Below are 22,683 nucleotides of genomic sequence, written 5' to 3'. Positions count from 1 at the left end.
ATGAGAGTTCACTCCCCGAGTCAACCAAGGCCAGAACAAGGTTTTGGTTGATCAGCACAGTCACCCGGAACAAACAAGGACTTCCTGATGTGGGACTCATGGTAAAACAGCTTGGAAATGCAGGTCCAATATTTGCTACAGAATAGTCCATGGGTTCCTGTAGTTTAGGACACTCTGCCTTAAAGTGGCCTGGCTCACCACATTCAAAACACTTCAGATTAGACAGCTTTGCACCTGGCCCTCTGTCCGTAGCAGTTTTGCCATTGGGCCCTGTGGCAAGGATTGTCAAACCTGGCTTTTGGCGTGGCAGCGGCTTTGGCACAAATGCAGGTTCTTTAGTCATTTGCTGTAGCGCACAAAACCTTTCTACCACGGTGGCAAGCTCTTCATAAGTTTGTGGGTCTGATTGCAGAACCCACCTTTGCAAATCGCGGTTCAGCCCCCGGAGGCAGTGATCTATCGCCAAAACTTCAATAATCCGAGAAGGCGAATTCTCCTCAGGCTGCAGCCACTTCTTCAAAATTTTAGAAAGCTCAGCCACTTGCGCTCTGATTGGTTTTTCTTTATCATAGCACCATTGGTGATATCGCAGGGCTCTGCCTGGCCCGGAAACTCCAATGCGAGCCAATATCTCAGACTTTAGACACAGATAATCAGAGGCCCGCTCCTCATCTAGATCCATATAAGCTCGCTGAGCTTCACCAGTCAGATATGGCGCCAGTCTCTCAGCCCAATCTTTAGGAGGCCATTTTGCCTTTTTTGCAAGTCTCTCGAAAGACACCAGATATGCTTCTACGTCATCAGCTGGTGACATTTTCTGGAGAACAGGACCAGGTGGTTCATTTCTGTCATGCCTCACCTGGCTTAACTCTTCTCTTAAGAGCCTTGTGTTTTCCACCTGTGCCTCGGCGACTTGTAGCATCTGAGCTTGCTGCTGCGGCCACATTCAGGAGGGATCTCAGTACTTCCTCCATGTGGACGTCTGCGCGGGTTGGGTAGCGGAAACTTGCTTCCCGAAGCATCCCACTCCTGACACCACTTGTGGCAAGAGCCCGCTACTGCAGAAGCACACGCGTACAACTTCTTCCTTTTTATGGTTCTTTATTGTCAGGATGGTAATAATGTTTTGACACCGTATACTTGCACAGCAATTATGGAGACCCTCAAAGCTTACTATACATAGTCCAGCTCTCTGTCCAGATCAGCCAGCTAGCCCAGCGTTGATCTCCCTGAACAATGAAACAAGCAGGGTTTTATACCGGACACTCTTCCCACAGGCCTAGCTTGATGGACAGGTGACATACCCATCTTCTCTTTAAAAGGAAACGCCTATCCCTGGCTCTGTTTAGACTATCAGACCCACCCTGTCTGTTTGCTGAGAGGAAGCAGCTTTTAAATCATGTAAGCAAACCAATTTTAAACTACACATATGTTTTTACCTGGTTTAATCTCCACCTAGGTACATAACTGTGCCAATGTTTTACTCTACTTCTCTGCATATTGCCAGCTAAATGCCTCCTTTTGTTACAATACACACATATATATATATATACATACATACATACACACACAGCAATGAAATATGCAAAAAAAAAGTATCCATAAGAAAAAGTGCTGTCAATGTGGACAATGGATCCCTTGCTAGCGATAAAACTCTTTCAAAACTCAATTTCTTGAATCCTACAGAGCTCCAGTGGGGCGGACAATATTCTCTCTGAGTTATCTTGTTCCATGCTCAGTCTTTGCATAGAATATCACTGGAATTAAAGTGATATTGTCGCAAAGGTGCCGGAAGAGAAAGAGAAGTAACAATGATAAGTAATTAAAAGAGAACAACCCATAGACTGACGTTTGTGAAAACTGGTGCAGAGGTAACTACAGGGCCGTCTTTCCGACCTTGCACGATAGGCAGGTGCCCGGGGGCCCAGCGGGAAGACAGCAAGACAGGACTGCTGTAAAAAAAAAAATCCTGTGGCAAAACAAAAACAAAATAACTTACCTTTTGCGGTCACCTGACCGTTCAGATCAGGTGGTCAGGTGGCGATCCGGCTCCTTCCCTGGTCCACTCTTCCATGCTGTGCTCGCAATGAATGTTAGGCGTGATGTCACGCCCGACATTCACTGCAAGCATAGCATGGAGGATCGCAGAACAGAGAGACTCAGCGTGGAAAAAAGAAGAGAAGGGGATCGGGTAAGTTAAAAAAAAAGTGAAAAGGGCCCCTAAATAAATAAATAAATATACAGGGTGATTCAAGTCGCAGTACACCATTTTATTTCCAAAAACTCTACAGGAAATTGGGAAACCTGAATACTCCAGTAAGGTATGGGTGACGTGGTCTATCTTTTACGGTATGTACCAAACATGGGCGCCATCTTGAAATCAGCCAATCGGCCCAATTCCTGTAGAGTTTTTGAAATAAAAGGGTGTACTGCGACTTTTGAATCACCCTGTGTGTGTATATATATATATATATATATATATATATATATATACACACAAGTTAACCCGTGCATGATACTCATGCATTCTAGTCAAATCAAGCTACTTAAGGTCTTAAAAAGGTTCTTGTCATGCATTTGGGCCTAGCCCAGGCCTCAGGGGAAGAGCGTTACTTCCCGACGCAAGCGGCCTTTTTAATGTGTGTTCATGAGGTAAAATTACCTCACGAAAATGAGTTTGACCCCTCAACTCGTAAATTTAGCCTTTACTACCCCTCCCACGGGGGGAGTGGGGATGATGGAAGTTAACTGACTTGACTATTCTAATTTTTTTGTCAAATAATGTCAGTATACCAAATTTCAGGTCAATTGGATGAGCCCTTTCTGAGAAAATAGTTTTTTCCACACACACACTAACGCACGCCTCTAGACATGTGTGTTCATGAGGTAAAATTACCTCACGAAAATGAGTTTGAGCCCTACCAAATTTCAGCCCTTTTTGAATTTTTTTTCCCACACACACTAAGAATTTAGTAGGTCAGTGTATAACTCCGCCCAGCAGGTGGCGCTGCAACTTGTTTTTTTTTTCACACACACACAGACGCCACTAAGCATTTATATATTAGATATATATATATATATATATATATATATATATATTTATTTAGGGGCCCCGGTGCACTGCATTGCCCGTGGGCCCATAGTGTTGTTAAGGTGGCCCTGGGTAACTATGCAAAAAACGGTGCTGTAACCAATGGCAAGCAATTGTATTTTTTTTGTAGTAAAGCTTACAACAGTAATAGGCAACAGGCATCCCTAGGGTTGCCAGCTCCTTCCTGCTTTCTGCCCTTTCAGTCATTTTCTCTGTTTTATCTCCCATCTGCGCCAGCTCTTATTCTCTGCTTGACAGATGGAAAAATTCTTTGCAGAATTACGTTGTGTGTTTCCAGCCTTACTCCTAACTTTCAAATGTTCAAAGAACTCGCACTGAATTGTCAGATTTTTTGTTATAGCTTGTAACACTTGTTTATCTTACAAAATGCCTGGCGAATATGTTATTACAAATTGATGTCTCTTTCTTTGATTAAATGTAATTTTAACTTACAACTGAGAATAAGGGTAGAGGTCTGCACTTAAGAATGCCAATCACTGTCTTAAAATAAAAGTAAAATTCTTATACCAGTTTTCAATAAAAACCATCCTGAATCAGAACATATTAAGTTCAATGCTACAGGCTCACTTTAATTACAATTAATGGAATATATTTTAATACCACTAATGGCATTAGTTTATTCAGCCACTTGTAATTTTTTTACATTTTAACTTAAATGGAGCAGCAACATATTTCATTAAAGTGGGACTACAGCCAAAAAATGAAAACATGTAAATAAAGGACTATATATACATATATGTGACAAAAGAATATTATATACTAACATATCAGATCTACAATCTCAGCTTTTCCTGACTGAGTGGATGGCACTAATAGCAAAAACAATCAATGATAACAGAAATAATGACTGCAATGATTTTTTATTTTTAAGAAGCCGCATTATCATCATCCTCATAATCAGCTATTTATATAGCGCCACTAATTCCGCAACGCCGTACAGAGAACTCACTCACATCAGTCCCTGCCCCCATTGGAGCTTACAGTCTAAATTCCCTAGCATACATACAGACAGACAGAGAGAAAAGGGTCAATTTGAAAGCAGGCAATTAACCTACCAGTATGTTTTTGGAGTGTGGGAGGAAACCAAAGCACCCAGAGGGGAGAACATACTAACTCCACACAGATAAGACCATGGTCAGGAATCGAACTCATGACCCCAGTGCTGTGAGGCAGAAGTGCTACCCACTAAGGCACCGTGTTGCCCATTAGAACTGACAGGACAGTTTATTCAATTAGTCAGTAATGTGTTACAGGACACAGTTTCACAGAAATATGATAGCTCAAACTGAACAACTTATAGGCTATGACAGCCGTTTAGTTAAGGTAAAAAAAGACAATACAGTTCACTGAAGTTTTCTACTACTAGGGGTTACTTACAGTTCCAGAATTCACATATTTTTTCTTTTTTCCTTTTTTCTTGGCATTTATTACCTACAAACATAAATAAAACATGAAAAATATCATATAAATATTAAAATCTGTATTACACTGCACCAACATTTTATCTATATAGGCGGTTAAATAATGTGCAGATTCTAAAGCCACTGCTTTATTTCTCTAGATACAATTTTACATTTTGTTTTTGTTACTACAGCAAAATAGCATATAATAAATGGCTTTTGTGTTTGTCTGTAAAAATTCATGATGGTTTGTCTGCTCTTTAGAAGGGAAAATGATCCATATAACGGCTTTGCACTGTTGTTATACGGCAATGTTAAAAGAGTATCATTACTTATTAAACTACATGAATGACATGTTGATCCTGTTAGTAAAAATAGCTTGAACCTGCAAAAAACAGAGCACAATTGTGACAGCTTGGACCGCCTATGCAACCCTCTCTGTTGTTGCTGGGAACCAGCTGGGCTTACTTTGCCACCGTTCCCTTTCGTTATCTCAAATGCACACTCTTGCTGCAGTAGGAGGGGCTTACACGTGCTGCCACCACTAGACTCCTTACCGGCATCCAGTACCGGGTTTCTTCTGGGTAACTGACGCTGCAAGTGTACCACGTTACTGGTGTACCTGGGTTGGTACTCCTGACCTCTTACTATGGATCAGGGAAGCTGTGGATGGATCCCCTCTGGCCTATCACACTGACCAGGGCTGCATGGGTAGCAGGCAGAGCGGTGGCACTGGAAAACTAGTTCCAAACCTAAGAACAGCCGGGAACGGATTAGATTTTGGGTCTAATTTGCAGGTCACAGGAATACAGCAATATTGAAAATGTTTCCAAACAGGTCTTTGAAGCAAGATGTTTATTTGCTCTCACTGGTTAAAAGGTACCAGTGAGCAGGTCAGATGAAATCAGAAGAATGATACATCAAACAGCTCACCTTTTATACAGTTGTGACATAACTTCTGCCAGTGGGTAAACCGGTCCCTTGGACCTAGCTGGCTCCAACCCGTCTAGAATATTCCCTCAGATCTCAGGATGTAATCTAGTTTTGTATTTAGCACAATTTAACTTCCATATCAAATTGATTTCCTTAGATTTCCATCAGACCTTAGGATGTAATCTAGTTTTGCATCTAGCACAATTTAACTTCCACATCACCCTGATTTCTTCAGATGTGCTATCTCCATCGTTTAGAGTTCCTGTCTATCTAACAGGACCTGCATTCAGGTAATGGCCCACTGTTGTGCGTTCAAGTGTTGGTCACTCACATTGAATAGACTTATTTAGCCTTAATGAGGACATCCTATAGACTACACAACAGACTTACAAATGCTTATCAGAAATCAAACATATACCTCAGGCATGAATGCATTTCCTCTAGCAAGGTTACAAACAAAAGCAAATCCCTTTCCTGGCCAATACATTTCCTACTAAAAAAGTGCAATACAATATCAAACATAAGTACATTTGCAATTATATACATAAGCGTCCTGCGCTATTTCCTTTCAATAAATTTATACCAAGTTATTTATCAGTGATCCAGTCACAACAATTATAAATGCATTATTTGGAATCATGCGGACTACAATAATACAGCAAGTGCTATAAGTGCAGGAACATCTCATTTTTTAGGGTAAATTCCAAAACAGCAAATGTTACAAACCCATTTTTGAGAAAATGTGAAGCACATAGTAGTAGTGCAACAATCTGGTTGCATATTTGGAGATGCAAGTTCTGATGCAGACTAGGTACACACATGCACTTCATTCTAGGCCCACATGCAAACACTAGATTTTATTTTGAGGGATAAGATATCAAATGAAGTGCAAGAGGAAGGGCTTTACATGGGTGTTTTCTTATTAGTAAGGGACTGCAGAGCCTTTAGCCCCTTCAACGGGATCTCTTCTATGCTTTCAATGGTGTGACTGATCGGGCCACTGCCTATACCTTCAGTGAAACACTTGCACTTTTCAGAGGCACATTATACAAGAAAACACATTTATACCAATGTACAAAAAATTAAATGTAATATAGTGAAATATTATCAAGCTCTCATATCTTGGCCACAATCATGATTCATTCAGTCAGACATTTGTTAGGAGTCTTAATCAAGCAATATTTTAACAGAAAAAGTGAAAGCAAGATAAACAGTAAAGGGGTGGGGGGAATAACCTGCAATAAAAATCCTGTACTCCTTCCATCAATCAGTTTTCCTCATATAGTAAATGTAAGATGAAACACGCAGTGATATGTCACTGGCCACTTCCCAGTGCAATCACAGATTGAAAACACAGTGACGGGAAGCACAGAGGTACATCAGTACAGAGGAAGAAGCCTGAAGATCGGGAGATGAGGCTACTTCTGGTATTCTGCAGCCTAAATCTGAGCCTTATGATAGTAAAGGTCACGTACAAACACATGGAATACTGTACTGTTCAGGCACTAGAGCCTAAAAAAGTGACCTATTCTGTGTCTGGGTGTTCCATTGAGAGTCAACCTTGCTTAGTGTCTGGACTCAAATATTGCTTGACAAAGCTACACAATGGGAAAATATAAGAGCAACTTATGTTTTATAATAATCCATTATTTTGCAATCATTATAAGTACATAAAAAAACATTTACACAAATAAAGACATAGGTGCCAGCTCTGTGGGGGCTTGAGCCTCCCAATATTTAACAACTAGGCATGACATTTTTCAGTCATATGTAAGGGGAGAGGGAACTCTAGCACCCCCATCATTTAAAAAATGTGACTCCTATTACAAAATGGAGTAGGTATTAACCATTTAAAGGAGCTACTTGTTATAAATGTACACACATTACAGAACACTTGGTAAACATTTACAGACACAGGTGTAAACCAATGGAATATTATCTCTTCATGCACATTTAACTATTCACTATACAGATTGCTTATTACTCACCTCATAAACATTGAACTGCGACTGTCCTCTAGACAACTCCCTGTAACTCGTTGAGAATTCACCAATGTAATCATGGCTGGGGAAGATAAATCAAATGCTCCATAAGAATAAAAAACTTACAAAACCACTGCAAGGTGTGCTGACAGTGATACAGTGAAACAAGAAAGAGCCCTTAGTTTGCACTAGCAATTTAAAGTAAAATACAAATGTTTTTGATGCTGACAAGAAAATAATAAAAATAATCTACAAATTAGTTATATGCAAGTCCATTTGACTGCTTTGGAGCCAAGTCTTAAAGCACAAACTTAATATGGCTTCATAATAAATTAATCCAGACAGTTATAGGATTAAGGTTGATACACTGCGTTATCTGCCCTATTGGATACTGGCTGGGGATGAAGCAGACATTGTGGTGGGTATGACTTTATGCCTGTACATATTAAATATAAACTGGTGAAATACTTTTCTTACTTTAAACTATTTATTAGTTTAAAGTAAGTTAGTTTACTATTATTGCAGACAGACAGACTTCAGTAAACTCACAAAAACTTTGCATATTATAACAACATACTTTTCTACTAAGCAAAATACAAAAGTTGTCTAATATTAAAAAGTATTATTATATTATTATTGTATTCTGTACTATATATATTCATATATATATATATATATATATATATATATATATATCTATATGTTGATATATATCTATCTATATATATCTATATATATATATATATATATATATATATATATATATATATATATGTATATATACACACACACACACGTTGATATATATCTATATCTATATATATATATATATCTTATATATATCTATATATATACCTATATATCTATCTATATATATATATATATATATATCTATATAAATATATATATATATATCTATATATATATATCTATATATATATATATCTATATATATATATATATATATATATATATCTATCTATGTATATCTATATATCTATATCTATATCTATATATATATATATATATATATATATATATATAGCTATCATATATATATATATATATATATATATATATATATATATATATATATATATATATCTATATCTATATATATATATATATATATCCGTCCGCTTTCTCGAGCAGCCAGACCACCTCCAGCTCCATTGCAGCATATACGTAGGGTTGCATATTCCACCATGTTGATCATATTTATTTATTGTTATTTTTACTTTTGACAGCTACTTATATAGCTGCACCGTATCACACAGCACTGTATAGAGATAATGTTTAACCATTCACACGACTACTTGTCCCACTGAAGTTTACAGTCTATTGTACCACACATACACACATACATTAGGGTCCATTTAGTTCAGTAACCAATTATCTATCATTACATTTTTGGATAGTGAGAGGAAACCCACACAAACAAAGGAAGAACATACAAGCTCCACACAGCAAGGGCCCTGGTTAGAACCAAACCTATGACCTATAACCTATTGGAATTTATTATAGTGACCCCTTGATGAGTGTAAATAAAAGTATTGCCACCATTTATGATATACTCACCTTAGGCTTCTCGTTTCTTCTCCCTTCTTTCTTCAGTCCCACACTAAATAACCAAAGAAAACCTGATGGTACATGCAACTGACTGAACAGTATCAGCAGCTGTCCCAAGGGGTTAATTCAAACCTCCCCTATTATAGAATTTTTTTTTTCAACTTGTTAAAATATGGACTGCACTTGATATAGATGAAATAAGTATTAAAATTACTTAAAAATCTACATATATATGGATACACAAACACACACATATAAAAACACTTTTGTTAACACATTTATTAAGTTACAATTCATAAACCAAGTAAAGTCCATAATCATTAATATGTTGCAGTGTTTATCACATACTATAAACAGCCTTTCAGAAACAAAGAAACAGTTCTTTTTAAACCAATTACAGGCTAAAATACATCAATATATATCTCCTAGTTAGATTTGGAGTTCTATTTCTTATAAATACTTCAAATGAAAGCGTGATGTTAATAGATAAACGATTGGTCTCATTTAGGTTAATCAAGATGTTTGTGGAACAACAAGTCCCAGATACTTTAGATGGAAATAGTTAGTGCTTGGCAAATATAACAGAATCAGATTTAGCAGTAAATTACTTACATATGTTGATAATCTTTGTCCATATTCCAACAACACGGCATCCAATCAACAATGTACGTACACTAAACCAGAAACCGATCTAGCAAGAAAATACTTTCAGGTAGAATAATCCTTTTTCCCCTTAGCTCTGAGGTGTGGTATCTTGTTACGGGAAGTTATAGTAGATTGTTTTCATAACTTTCAATCCTTGAGCCCGAATAATCAATAAACGGATAGAAAACTTGAGGTCTCAGTATGTATGTAAAAGCAGTTTCAATATCAAATTGAAATTTATACTGAAACAGAACTTTTACATAGATGCAGCATATTAACGATTATGGTTTTTACATGTGCTTATGATTATTAACTGTCCTCAATAAATGTGTATATATATATGTATGTATATATATATATATATATATATATATATATATAAGCGCAGTTCAGTCCACGCTGTATGCAGTGGTGAGAGACGCTCGTGGCTCCCTTATGCATCGCAGCTGTAACGTATTAACGCTGCAATGCTTAAGAGAGCCAGGAGCCACTGCATAGTAGCATTCAAAACAAGTTTCACTGAGGCTCTTAAGGCAGTAGTAGTAGCCGCAAGTGCCAGGACCCCCCCTCCCCTCCAGCCAGGACTTGTTGTCAGGCCGGTCCCCTTCCTCGGGACCAGCCACAGATCTACAGATCCATTCCGATTTGTTCCACCCCCCATCTGCAGTAGGAGTCCTGCCCCCTCTTTATTTTTAATAGAGGACGGGAAATAATATATTGGTGGGGGAAATTTATTTTATGGTCAGTACTATTTAATTTAATAGGGTTCATAGTAATGAATTTAAGGTGGTTGTCTTGAACACGTTCCCAGCTTTCGTGACTTTGGGGTGTTCGCTGTATGAGGTTACACACGATTCCAGCCCACAGTATCTCACTACCGATCACACAGGTTAGAGACCTACTGAATCGCCCCCTCACCACACACTTCAGGTTGGCCACCACCTATTGAATAAGGGCAATAGGACCCCAATATACTGTCTCACACTGGCATATAATGAGCACTCCTTCTTACCCACAGTTTAGCAAGGCACTCACCAGCAATAAAAGGGTTAACACTTAACCCCTCAAGGCTCTATGACACAAATGTACATGTAGGCACACAATAGGCTTGGTATACAAATGTATTCACAATTCACACCTCAGCAATGAAAGGTTTAGCATGGTCAAGCAAAATATCTCTTCTAGACAGGCAGTGAATTCATTGAGAGCAATAAGGACCCCAATATACTGCCCCACACTGGCACACAAGGCTTCTGGCTTCCCACAGGCTAGCAAGGCCCACACCAGCAAACAAAGTGTTAACTCTTCACAGCTCCAGACTGTTACACAGATGTAAATGCAAACACACACTAGGCTTGTTAGTCAAATGTATCAACAAATCACACACTGGCATTCAAAGGGTTAATTTGGTCAAGCTATATTCTTCTTAACAGGCTAATGGATTTGTTAGAGTGTCAAGGACGCCACTTACGAAATTTATAGATTTAATATACAAAAGGTGCAGGTCATTCAAATATAAAAAAACAATTAATAAACAATTGACATAACATACACAAGCAAAGCAGTTTAAAATAAAAGGGGTTACATTCTGAGTATAACTTACACTTACAAGAGTTGTATAATCTGTACCATGGGAAATTGTCTAGGAAGATGGACAGCTTATCAATGTGGATTGATTTTCTCAAAAAACTAACAACTTGTTGTAACTGGTCTCAGCTTTTTAAAGATACCTTTACACCTTTTTTCCCCACCTCCCGTGGGGGGTTGTGGTCTGTGACACTTTTTCAATCACCATTTGCATGTTGCCTGATTAACTACCCAATTCTACTATGTGACCTAACTTTTCTGTGGAGCGTCAAACAGACCCAATTTTATTAATAATAAATCCCCTATGAACTTGTCCATATTTTGATACCAAACAGGCCTCGATACAGTGTATTAGTAGAGCTTATACACATTTCCTCAACTTCTCTGTGTGGCAGAATTCTTAATTTGACATATGAGCTGCCCTTCATCGTGCTACTGAGGAACATGTGGTTGATCCCTACTTTTATTGATTTTAAGTTGCATATTTTAAAACTGAATTCTTCTCGTCTTTATAACATATAGCCAAGTCAGCACATGGTCTCTTTTAGCCAGACACCATGCTGAGCAGTTCCTAAAAGTTTATTCAGGTGTTAAAACTCCATCCCATATATATCATTGCAGGGGCCTTTCAAGCTGCTACAGGTGACACTGCTATCTTCTAACACTGGTATGTGTATAGCCACCAAATACACACACATACACACACACAGACTCTCTGGCTTCACATTTTACACTTTTGTAGCTCAACTTATCAATGAATTCATTTGATATACCATATTTGCACTGTAGTTATGATTTAGGCCTTATTCCCCACAATTATGTGATGGGTTAACCCTTATAAATAACTGTAAGTTCTCTCTGTTCATGACAGTGTTGCGACGGCATTATTTAAATAATGCTAAGGTCGTTTGGGTCTTATCCATTTAACGTGAGACTGATTTTTAGAGAGAAAGAGCACTATTTATTAATTGTGAATACAAATAATTTTGGGGAGAAATAGGTTTCATAGTTAAATGGGAATACTAATTATTTAATATGGAAGACAAAAAAAGTAGTCTTATCTGCGCTTCCCTCAAAAGATGTACATTTTGAAAGAAGCCAAAAGAAGAGAGTATTGGAAAACCTTTTATCCTATAGGGAAAAGATAGATATGGCAAAGAAATTCTCCAAGGCGCTAAGTTGTAAATATCACAGATAAAATTTCCAAATGTAACATCAGACTATTAGAAATTTTGATAAATTTAATATGTGGATCAAACACAAATGTTAAAATGAGCAAAAAATATCTAGTCCTGGCCAGAACGCAGATATTGAAATCATAGAACGTGCACAATAATATCATATGGCTTCTCTGTAATACTACCGAATAATAATTTATCTGTAGCACAAACAGGTAAAAAGAGTCCAAATATGTTAAGCAATTGGAGAAAAATTAATAATGTAGAGTCATAAAAGTAAGTAACGGAAATCATGCAAAATGTTGTTGAAGTTCTAGCTGTTTTAGTGAGCAGTACTGTGACCACTCTAGCCCAACAAGTGGGCAGGCAGCATACAGAACTCAACGAGCGTTCCGATTTATGTGTTGCTGTGGCAATAGGTTTCTGTGTTGCTGTGACAACACATGTAGATAGTTTTGGTGTTAGGGTAATTAACCCAAATACCAACGCGTTTCACTCTGTGGAGAGTTTCCTCAGGGATAGAATTATTAAATGTCGAGGCTGGTAGTGTACAAATAGGTCTATTTATTAAATATGAAGGCTATGAATTCAATGCCGGGGCTGGTAGGGAGAAAGTAGGTCTATTTATTATATGTGAACACTGTTATTTTAATGATGGGCTGGTTTCAGGTACGGAGGTCTAAATATTAAATGTATGTGCTATTGATTTAACATCTGGGGTGTTTGGGGGAGGGAGGCCATAATGAATTTTCCATATTTAATATATCTCCCTTTTTACCAAACCGGGCTCCAACATTCCTGGAGTCCAGACAAACAGCAACTAAGCAACCAAGTTTAAGAGACTAGAAGCCACAGGTAGGGAAAACTTCAAGAACAGTCAGGAGAGCGCGGCATTGATTCTGGTGGCACAGTCCTGATTCTCTGTGACTATCCCGCTCAGTTAGGACTTTGTCCCGACTGCCACTACAGTTGGGATGTATGTCCAGTTTCACACTGTACTGCTAATTAAGGGCAAGCAACATACACTACAGTTAGATGCAAGCAGCTGAAGCAGGACATCCCTCACAACTTTCCTTGCAGTCGGAACAAAGTCCTGAATGAGCATGACAGTCACATAAAATTGGGACTGCCCCACCAGAATCAGGACAGTTGGCTACTATTGCCTGTGTATTTGAAGGACAAGGGAACAGATGAAGAGCAGCCTAACACTGTCTCAAATGATAGTCACACCCGTTGCATACACTCTGGAAGTGTAGAATGGAAACCTCCCTCTAGAAATCCTGCATTTCCCGTGCTTTGGGCTATCTTAGCAAAGCCAAAATACTGTTGTTTTCAAGGCCTTCTGAGAACATGATTTACTTGATCTTTAACATTTTTTACACTGTTCTGCAAAATTAGTCTATACCAATCCATATTGAAGCAACAGGAAAAGGTATAATAAGGAAAGTGTAACAGAACCCCGTTGCTTTTTTTGTTACCATAAGAATAGAACACATGCAAAAATTAAAATGACTAATACAAAAATGTTGGTCAGAATAATACTTCCTTATTTTGCACAAGAAAGTTCATACCAGACTATAATTATATTCACACTTCTATATTATATTCTTTTGATTAGGTTATATAAATGTACAAAGAAAAAGAAAGGTCAGAAAAAAAGTGGACCACAGTATTAAATCCTTGAGATAATTATCCAGAGCAAACCAAACCTACTTTCTCTGCCATATAATTAAAATCCATATTTTATTATAGTATCTTATAAATTGTAAAATAAATTCTGCTTCCAGTTTCCTTCAAATATCAGAAAGCCATTCTGCCTCCCTATATATTTCTTGATTTTTATATTCATTATAAAGTAAAAGTAATTTTTTTTAAAAAATGGATCACACACAAAGGGAATAGAGGAACTACTAAATGTCAATTTGCCAATCACTAAATTTTTTTAAAAGGCAAATTTACCTATAAATTACAAGTTTTCCAATGAACAGCCTATCCCCTCCTAGAAGGAGGCTGTCCTGTGACGAAGACCATTGGGGCTCTACCAAACCCCTTTTGAGCTGAAGGGTTATGGACAAGACTTAGATATTTAAGATTTGCCCCTGGAAATAACCTTATTTTTCTGCATGTTAGTTGAAATGGAGTATTTAAAAGGCAAAAATATACAATATTATCACATTCAGTAAACATGACATAATGGAGATTGCAGCACTCACAGATCCCCCAGACCAGGCATGTCAAACTCAAAACTCCAAATGGGCCAAATAATCAAAGTCTAAGGGCTAGATTTACTAAGCTGCGGGTTTGAAAAAGTGGGGATGTTGCCTATAGCAACCAATCAGATTCTAGCTTTCATTTATTTAGTACCTTCTAGAAAATGAAAGCTAGAATCTGATTGGTTGCTATAGGCAACATCCCCACTTTTTCAAATCCGCAGCTTAGTAAATCTAGCCCTAAGACTGTGTGGGCCGCAAGAAAAAGAAAAAAGTAGCATATGCAATTTTGTACGATTTATTATTAAACCAAAGCAAAAATAAAGTTTAATGTTTTCTTCCTGATTCTTGATACTGTGCCCTGCATGCTGCTCTTTTGCTCCAGTTTTTTTAGGGCTTGCGGTTACTGAAATAAGACTGCAGAACAGAAGACAGAGGTCCTCACCTTTAGCAGCCACCTTTCCCGTAGAGCTTTATATACTCACAGGTACTTGGATGTCCCCAGGTCTTAAGCTCTAGCATAGTGTAAGCTTATGTACAACACGTAGCAGGTGGGTAGGAGGCGCAAGCCAAGACAGGAGCGAAGAGTCGGGAACAGTCCGGGGCCAGTAGCAGTCAGAGTAGTTAGGGACAGGCCAAAAGGGCTGACAGCGAGCAGGGATAATCCAGTAAAGAGACAGAGAGGGGCAATCAGTGTACAAACAGGGTCACAAACAAAGCCAAGGGTCATACGAGGTATCAGGTCTAATATAGAATATCTACAGGACAGGACAGAGCTGGTCAGCAATTTGTGCAGCACACAGACGCTATAACCGGCAAGGAGGCTAAGCCCTCCTTGCCTTATAAACACAAGGGCCAATGAACAGGGGAGAAGCACAGGGATGCCAATCAGCCTCAGGATCAGGCTGTTAATTAACCGATGCAGCGCTCCTAATTAACCCAGGAGGCTGTAATAGTAATAACTCAAGTGCGCATGCGCCTGGATGTCAGAGTTGTCGGGCACAGCAGGGATTTACATAGCATCCTGGCTGTTGCCTGGGAGACAGCTGGAATGAGGGGGTGGAAGTGACGTCCCCGCTTTCTAAGCCACAGCCGGGAAGCAATGCGATGGAGACAGGCGAGCCGCTGCCGGGGCAGCTCGTAACACCCTTCATCTGTTTCACACTGTGCCCTCCATGCTGCTTTTGCTCCCCTTCATCTGTCTCCCCTGTTTCACACTGTGCCCTCCATGCTGCTTTTGCTCCCTTCACTTGTCTCCCCTGTTTCACATTGTGCCCTCCATGCTGCTTTGAAATCAAAGCCTAACATTCAGTGCGAAGGAAGGAGGGGCTACAAAAAATATGCGTTTGGGCAGCAGGCGGCCCTCGAGTTTGACACGTCTCCCGCAGACAGTATCACACATAACCTGTGCAGTTGAACTGACTCAGTAGCAAACTATGCCTGGAAAATATTAAAAATGTTGGAAACTTTGGTTTATGGCATGGGATATATTTAAATAGAACAAAATGAAATGTGTGTCTGATCAGCCGAATCATGCTGTGACAGATGAACCAAATATGGAATACAAATTAACATTTATTATTTAAAATGGGTACTGAAGGATAAAATAAAACTTCACATAAATAAAACACATGAAAAGTCTTGATTATACTGATCTTTTTTGTTACTGTATGGTTTTTTTTATGGTATGGTCAGATTTCCCCTGGTACAGCACTGTCGGACATATTGGCATTAGGTAAATATAATATTTACACATAAATTAACAGTCTGCACCATACAATCTGTCTTTCCAGAATAAATGATGCTAAACGAGGCAATTTATAATGTCACATATGCACTCATTGCTTGCCAGAAACATCATAGCACGGTACTCTGCCAAAGATGACTTTGTATGTGGAAGAATAATATGTTCTGTTCTGCTGCAGTCTAAGGCAAGTCTAATTCTTTCATGAAGACCTTCATTATAGACTTTTACAGTAAAAGTACATGCATAATAATGTGCATAGGTTACGCAATACAATGTAGGAATGACTTCTGTAGTTACACGCAAATGGATAGTAAGAATGGGCGGAGCACAGTTGTAAAGTTGGGATTATTTAGAAATTAAATGTGGCAACAATAGAAAATAATATGGTGACACTTATCTCTATGGACAGCCTATGTAATGCCTGACAAACTCTGGACCCATTAAAATAAGTAGTTAAGTGCATTTGTAGGGGATTAAGTGAAATGTTTTCAGTGTTTTATTTTGGCATGTGTTGGCTAATTAAAATGTATGATGTGCATGTTTACAGAGGTAATATGGATCCTTTTTTTTTGTTTCAGCGTTTTTCTGCTCTTTGATTTCTATTTCTCTGGTCAGTGCATGATCTCAGATACATCAAGGGATGTGAAAAAACAGAGTTGTTCTCAGAGTGCAAAAAAAGATCTGCAGGGACCTGCTAGTGGACATTAATTTATATGAAAACCTGTGTAATACTGATTTGAATAACATACATAAAATAACTGAATGAAAAATAAAAAACAGAAGGGTCAAACATATAAAGCATGTAAAGCATCAGTGATCCATAAAAAATGTAGTGACTAACCGTGTACCATAAATATAATGTGGTAATGTTCATCTGATAGAAATATGGACTTCAGAGAAAAAGGAGTATATTTTTATTACTCTGAAGACCATATTCGTATCAGATAAGCTCTCCCATATTATATTTTTAGTACGCGGTTACTCACTACATTTTTTATGGACCCCTGATGATTTTCATGCTGCACTTTGTTTGACGCTGCTGTTGTTTGTTTTTCTTTCTAGGTATTTCACTCTAAAACAAGTCATAAGATAAGACGCAGCTTTACGGTTAATCTATTTGTCATGTGCAAGCTAATTTTTAGGCATAAATCTGCAAATATATGTTTATGAATTACTTCCTAGAAATAGTGTGACATGGTTCTCTTAGAAGCTGTTAGATCAAGGGGTTTTGTGTATGTTAAACCACCCAGGGGGGCTGGTAGATAAGGGTAGCACCTTATGTCATTTATGGCAGGACGCAAATGGGAAAGCCTTTGAAGAAATCTCTTGCAAGACAATGAAATCTCACACATGTTTGGGAGGCCCCAGACATGCCGACTGCAGAGACTGGGTTGTATGTAAATGACAGATTCAAGCTGAATAAGGTCACAGGAAGGGGGGGGGGCTGTGGGCCCTGTAGCTGGGTTTTAAAACTGTACTGAAAATGTAACTCCTGGTTCTTCTTCTGAGGGAATTTAATTGAAGAGGTTCCATTTTTTCCTGCTCCTCCCGGCACCACAAACTTGATTCTAAGTGAGGTATCAATTCTGTGTTTTATCCTTTTTATTTTATAAGAAACAATTGCAAAATATTTGTATGTCATTTTATTATCTTTTTATCTTAAGCCTTGTGGATGTATCTTCCATATTAAATTACACATAATAAGTTCTAGTCTCTGTGTTCTTATGAATTCACGCGACAGTTTGGTCCAGACGCTACCTAATTGAAACTGTGCAAACCTTGTGGTTTAAGTGAACTCTGATTAAAGTAAATTGTGTTGGATTAATGCTAGGGAGAACCGAAGGCTTCCTAAATAAGAGTGTCAGCTCTTATCCGAAAAAACCTTGGTGGTGGTAATTAGTATCGCAAAGCTAGTGTGTGGCATAGATAGGGAAGTATTTAATCATTTTAGACATACCAAGTGGTTGTTGTGTGGTTAACCCTGTGTCACATAAGCGTCACGCAGACTCAGGTGAGTGCTGTTCGTGACACTATTGTTTATATTTTTTTCTTCACAAGCCCTGTGTTTTGTGTCACCTAGCTCCACAAGCATTATATTTATTTGGTGAAAAAACTGAAAGTTTTCATTTACCTAAATATGTCCACCTTGTTCTCAACCCTTTGCAGCAGGCTGCCATGTTAGGGGGAATATGCTCCTCTAAAAGAATGGACAGTGACTTGTCAGACTAGCAGAAATGGACTATGTGGATTGTTTGATTACTTGATTTATAACACCAGGGATAGTCCTATCACACTAACTGAAATTAGTGCATTCTTTTTGTTTTGCTTATATTAGATCCCATTAGGACACTGTCTAAAGATGTTGGAAGAACTTCAGGGGCTTGTACTTTGGTGGGGAGATCATACTTTAACTTTTAATGAAGTGGCAGTGGAATATACAATATGTTTTACCTTAATGGACCAATTGAAATTTACAGATATGAACCACAATCCTACTGCCCAGGATACATGAGTAGTGATTCACAATTTGTGTTTATCTAATTATTTTTAGATTGTATATTTGTTCTGATTTTAATCAGTTATAGCTAACTAGCAGTTGAATTTATTGATAACAATTGTGAATGCTGCACAAGTTTAGTAATGGCCTTCCATGTTTTGCACCTTCATTTTCATACAATTCACATTCCCAAATCTTGTGGAATGTCTGAATAGGTCTGCATACATAATGTAATAAATGTAATCTTGTGACGTTTAACTATACTGAACAACTGAAACATGTAACGTAAACAATATGTTTGAAACATGTAGCTATTCCCCCAATCAGAACAAGTGATGCAGGTGTTTCGCTTATCAGGTTTGGATACTTGAAACATGCAGATATTGTATAAAAGGTGCCAAGAGCAATCTTGTTTTACACAACTTGACTCCTGATCAGCACTTTAACTAAAAGATGCCAGCTCTGCAGAGCGAACAGCTGTTCATCTATCTTGCACACATTTATTTAGGTTGCTGTATTAGATGGATAGGCTTCACTGGGAAAAATCTGCAGCTTAACAAAAAAAATGCTGACCCAACCCAGCAAAAATATTTAATGGTGCTTTTAAATTGTCATTTTTCATGGCTGCTGATAAATTGATATTTTTTTTTAGAATAGAAAAGCATAATATTATGTATTTTGTGTAACACTATTATCTTAAATTTATAAAGTATGGGATAAAAAAGGCTTTTCCAGCTCTACAATCTACAAGCCTTTGTAAAGCACATTGTAGAGCCGGCGCCTCCTTAAATTAACACCTTAACAGCAAAATATTAATACAGTCGCTTCTGAAAGAGACGTCATTCTAGGCACCTGGCATGTTCATTCATTGGAATCCTTTGAAGTGTGTATTACCAGCAGTCGCTGTCAAGAGTCTGTCGGGGAACATGCTATCGGTGTGATCATGTCTGGGTGTGCAGTGTCGGGTTTCTCTGCATCGGATTAAGGTACCCAACCCAAATACAAAATACAAATAAAGTATATTAAATCTGAATTAAATTAAGTGAAATTAAATACAATATGTTGTTTTTCCTTTTAAAAATGAAATGGAATTTGTAGCAATAGTTAAAAATGAAAATGTTAAATAATTATTGCAAATAGGCTGGCATGACTTTCATATAATATAGCTGTAAAGGTAACGATTTAAGTAGTATCAGCTGAAGGACTCATCACGAAATCTGCCAATCGAAAGAGACTTCCTAGTGCTGCCGATCTTCATTATCATCATTGTGTACCGTTGCACCAGCCCTTCTGCACCTGTACACATACGCCTCCTAAAAGGCGTATATGTGGATGTACCAACATCTATTTGTGTCGCAAATATATGAACACGCCCTTCTCAAGTGCGGGCTGGGAGAGGGATGGCCGGGGGGCACATAGGCGGCCGCATCATATTACTGTGCGCTGACGCGGCCGCATCTGATGACATCGGATGCGGCCGCGGGGGGAGAAACTGTTTTTTGCATCTGGGGGGTGGCCGGCCAGCCTACCCCCCGGCCCTAATGGGCATCTAACCCAGCGGCCCGGGGGGGGCGTTGCCCCTCTGCCCCCAGGGCCAGCCCGCCACTGGCCCTTCTGCACTTGACCTACACTTGTCCGCCCCCTTTCCACCTTCCAAGTGTAAGGAAACGCAAGTCAATGATACACAAAAATGCGTAGAAAGTTTTATGCATGCCAAAAAACTATAAATGAGTCCCAGCATGTTCTTCAAACTAGATATATGAGTTTATCACACAGAATTTAGCTTTCTCATCACAAAACTACAAAGTCTAATAAATGACTATATGCTTAATGGCAAAACATGTGGAATTTCATAAAAGAAAAAAACAAAACACACAAACAACAAGATGCTACTATACCTTCCATCTCTATCCCAGTCATAAACTTCCACCTTAATTGTTCTGTCAACATGAAAGGAATAAAGATATATTACATATAGTGCAAAACATTTTATGTACAATCAATAAAGGTAGTAACTGATATTTTTGCTATAACAACTTTATTATCTAAATAACAAAATTACTGATTGTGTATGATAAAATTCTTTAATTATTTGTATTCAATTTATGACATTATATGTGATTGAGCTATTTAGTAATTTTACTATTCAGAATCACAATAAAATAAATTAGTAGTAATGCAGTCAATATAATGAAATCCAACAAAGTTACAAGCATGGGCACAGCAATAGTATGGTTCCTACACAGCATCACATGAATTGGTTCTGACAGATGTTAGTCCCTCTAATTCACATAATACCATGACAATGGTCACTTCATTCAATCATCTTGTTTCAAAAAGGTTAATATTTTTAAAAAGGTTGGATTGCCACAGTTTATAAAATATTATATACTTGAGTTTTCAGAACAATAGGATATTGCTTCAAACCCCCAGGGGTATATTTACTAAATTGTGGATTTGAAAAAGTGGAGATGTTGCCTATAAAAACCAATGAGATTCTAGCTTTCATTTATTTAGTGCATTCTACAAAATGACAGCTAGAATCTGAATGGCTGCTATAGGCAACATCTCCACTTTTTCAAACCCACGGTTTAGTAAATATACCCCCCAGAGTTCACCAGCAGTGTACCTGCATAATAAATCCTGCTATGCATGCTTGCAGAACATCTGTATCTATTTTTGCAGGGTTGCAAGTCTAACTGAAAATGTGCATAGTGGAAACAGTGGAAAACTTCACTTCAAACTCCTGCCTACTATGACTCCATTCATTAATTTAATTAATAGAAGATCAATGTAAAGGACAGAATGTTTATATCCTTGTTAGAGTCTTGCTTAGGTCATTTATATAAGCCATAACAGTAAGGGCACAAATGGACAATGACATGTGTTGTTCTTGCACATTTTAAAGGTTTTCTTAGGCATTTGTGTGCATAAAATTGCACTTTCCAGTAAAAATGGCACCTGGATATCGCAAAAGTACCAAAACCCAATAAACGCCACCTCAGAATACTATAAAGGTCATAAAAGAAGACTTGGTAAATTATTTTTATAGACCTTTTCCCTACATCTTCCTCCAAACAAAATTTGATCATCTATTTTTTTGTTCCGCTGGTGCATGCTGCTCTACTCTTGGTTGCAGTGTCTGTAGAGTATATGAGTGTGAGTAATAGAGACATAACATTGAGTAAGCATTTAAAACACTGGAACAAAAATCATAAATACCTTAAGTCCCTGCAGGGAAGAACATTCTAATTTTAGAGTTTACATTCACAACTAATCAAGTTCATTCATAAAGAAATACAAGTAAACTTTCCCAGTATATTTAGGAATGTTCGTACTGTACATTGTATGTAAATTGAAAAATAGTTGATAGACTGTCCTAGTAGCATAATTCTACCCAAAATGTAAAATGTTTTAGCTGGAATTATGTTAAGCTGGGTACACACCTTAGCAATTATTGTGCAGATCACACAATTCACGACCATTTGGTCAAATATTGTATTGTAGAGTGTCTGTGCTCTGACAATCATGTTTTACCATACCAAAACACATTGCATCTGTTCATTTAGTTTTATAAACTTCCAAAAAATCACAATCAATGAGGGAATGATGTTGGACAAAAGTGGAAGTGTAAACGCACTCACGAACGTCTGTACAACACTTCTGCCTATAGTTCCTCCAACATATTGCAGCAGCATAGCCAGAGATCTGTAGAGTGTGTAAGGCAGTGATGGCTAACCTGTGACACTCCAGGTGTTTGAAACTACAAGTCCCAGCCTGCTATGCCAGCTATCAGCTAGTTATCTACTGGCAAAGCATGCTG

General features: G+C 38.0%; 1 protein-coding gene across 2 annotated transcripts in view; it reads right to left on the bottom strand.

Moving 5' to 3' along the window:
- The window catches only part of CPNE8 (copine 8), a 349,264-nt gene that overhangs the window by 115,212 nt on the left and 211,369 nt on the right, over positions 1–22,683 (bottom strand). For both annotated transcript variants that reach the window (XM_075208844.1, XM_075208843.1), the window contains exons 10-12: positions 20,759–20,800; positions 7,434–7,509; positions 4,490–4,543 (exon numbers count right to left, since the gene is read on the bottom strand). In XM_075208844.1, coding sequence (XP_075064945.1) covers positions 4,490–4,543; positions 7,434–7,509; positions 20,759–20,800 — 172 coding nt within the window. The remainder of the gene's footprint in view (positions 1–4,489; positions 4,544–7,433; positions 7,510–20,758; positions 20,801–22,683) is intronic.

The sequence above is a fragment of the Mixophyes fleayi genome, chromosome 4 (genome assembly GCF_038048845.1).
Source record: "Mixophyes fleayi isolate aMixFle1 chromosome 4, aMixFle1.hap1, whole genome shotgun sequence".
NCBI lineage: Eukaryota > Metazoa > Chordata > Amphibia > Anura > Limnodynastidae > Mixophyes > Mixophyes fleayi.
The sequence above is the reverse complement of the archived record's forward strand: the minus strand, read 5'-3'. Positions and strand labels throughout refer to the sequence as shown.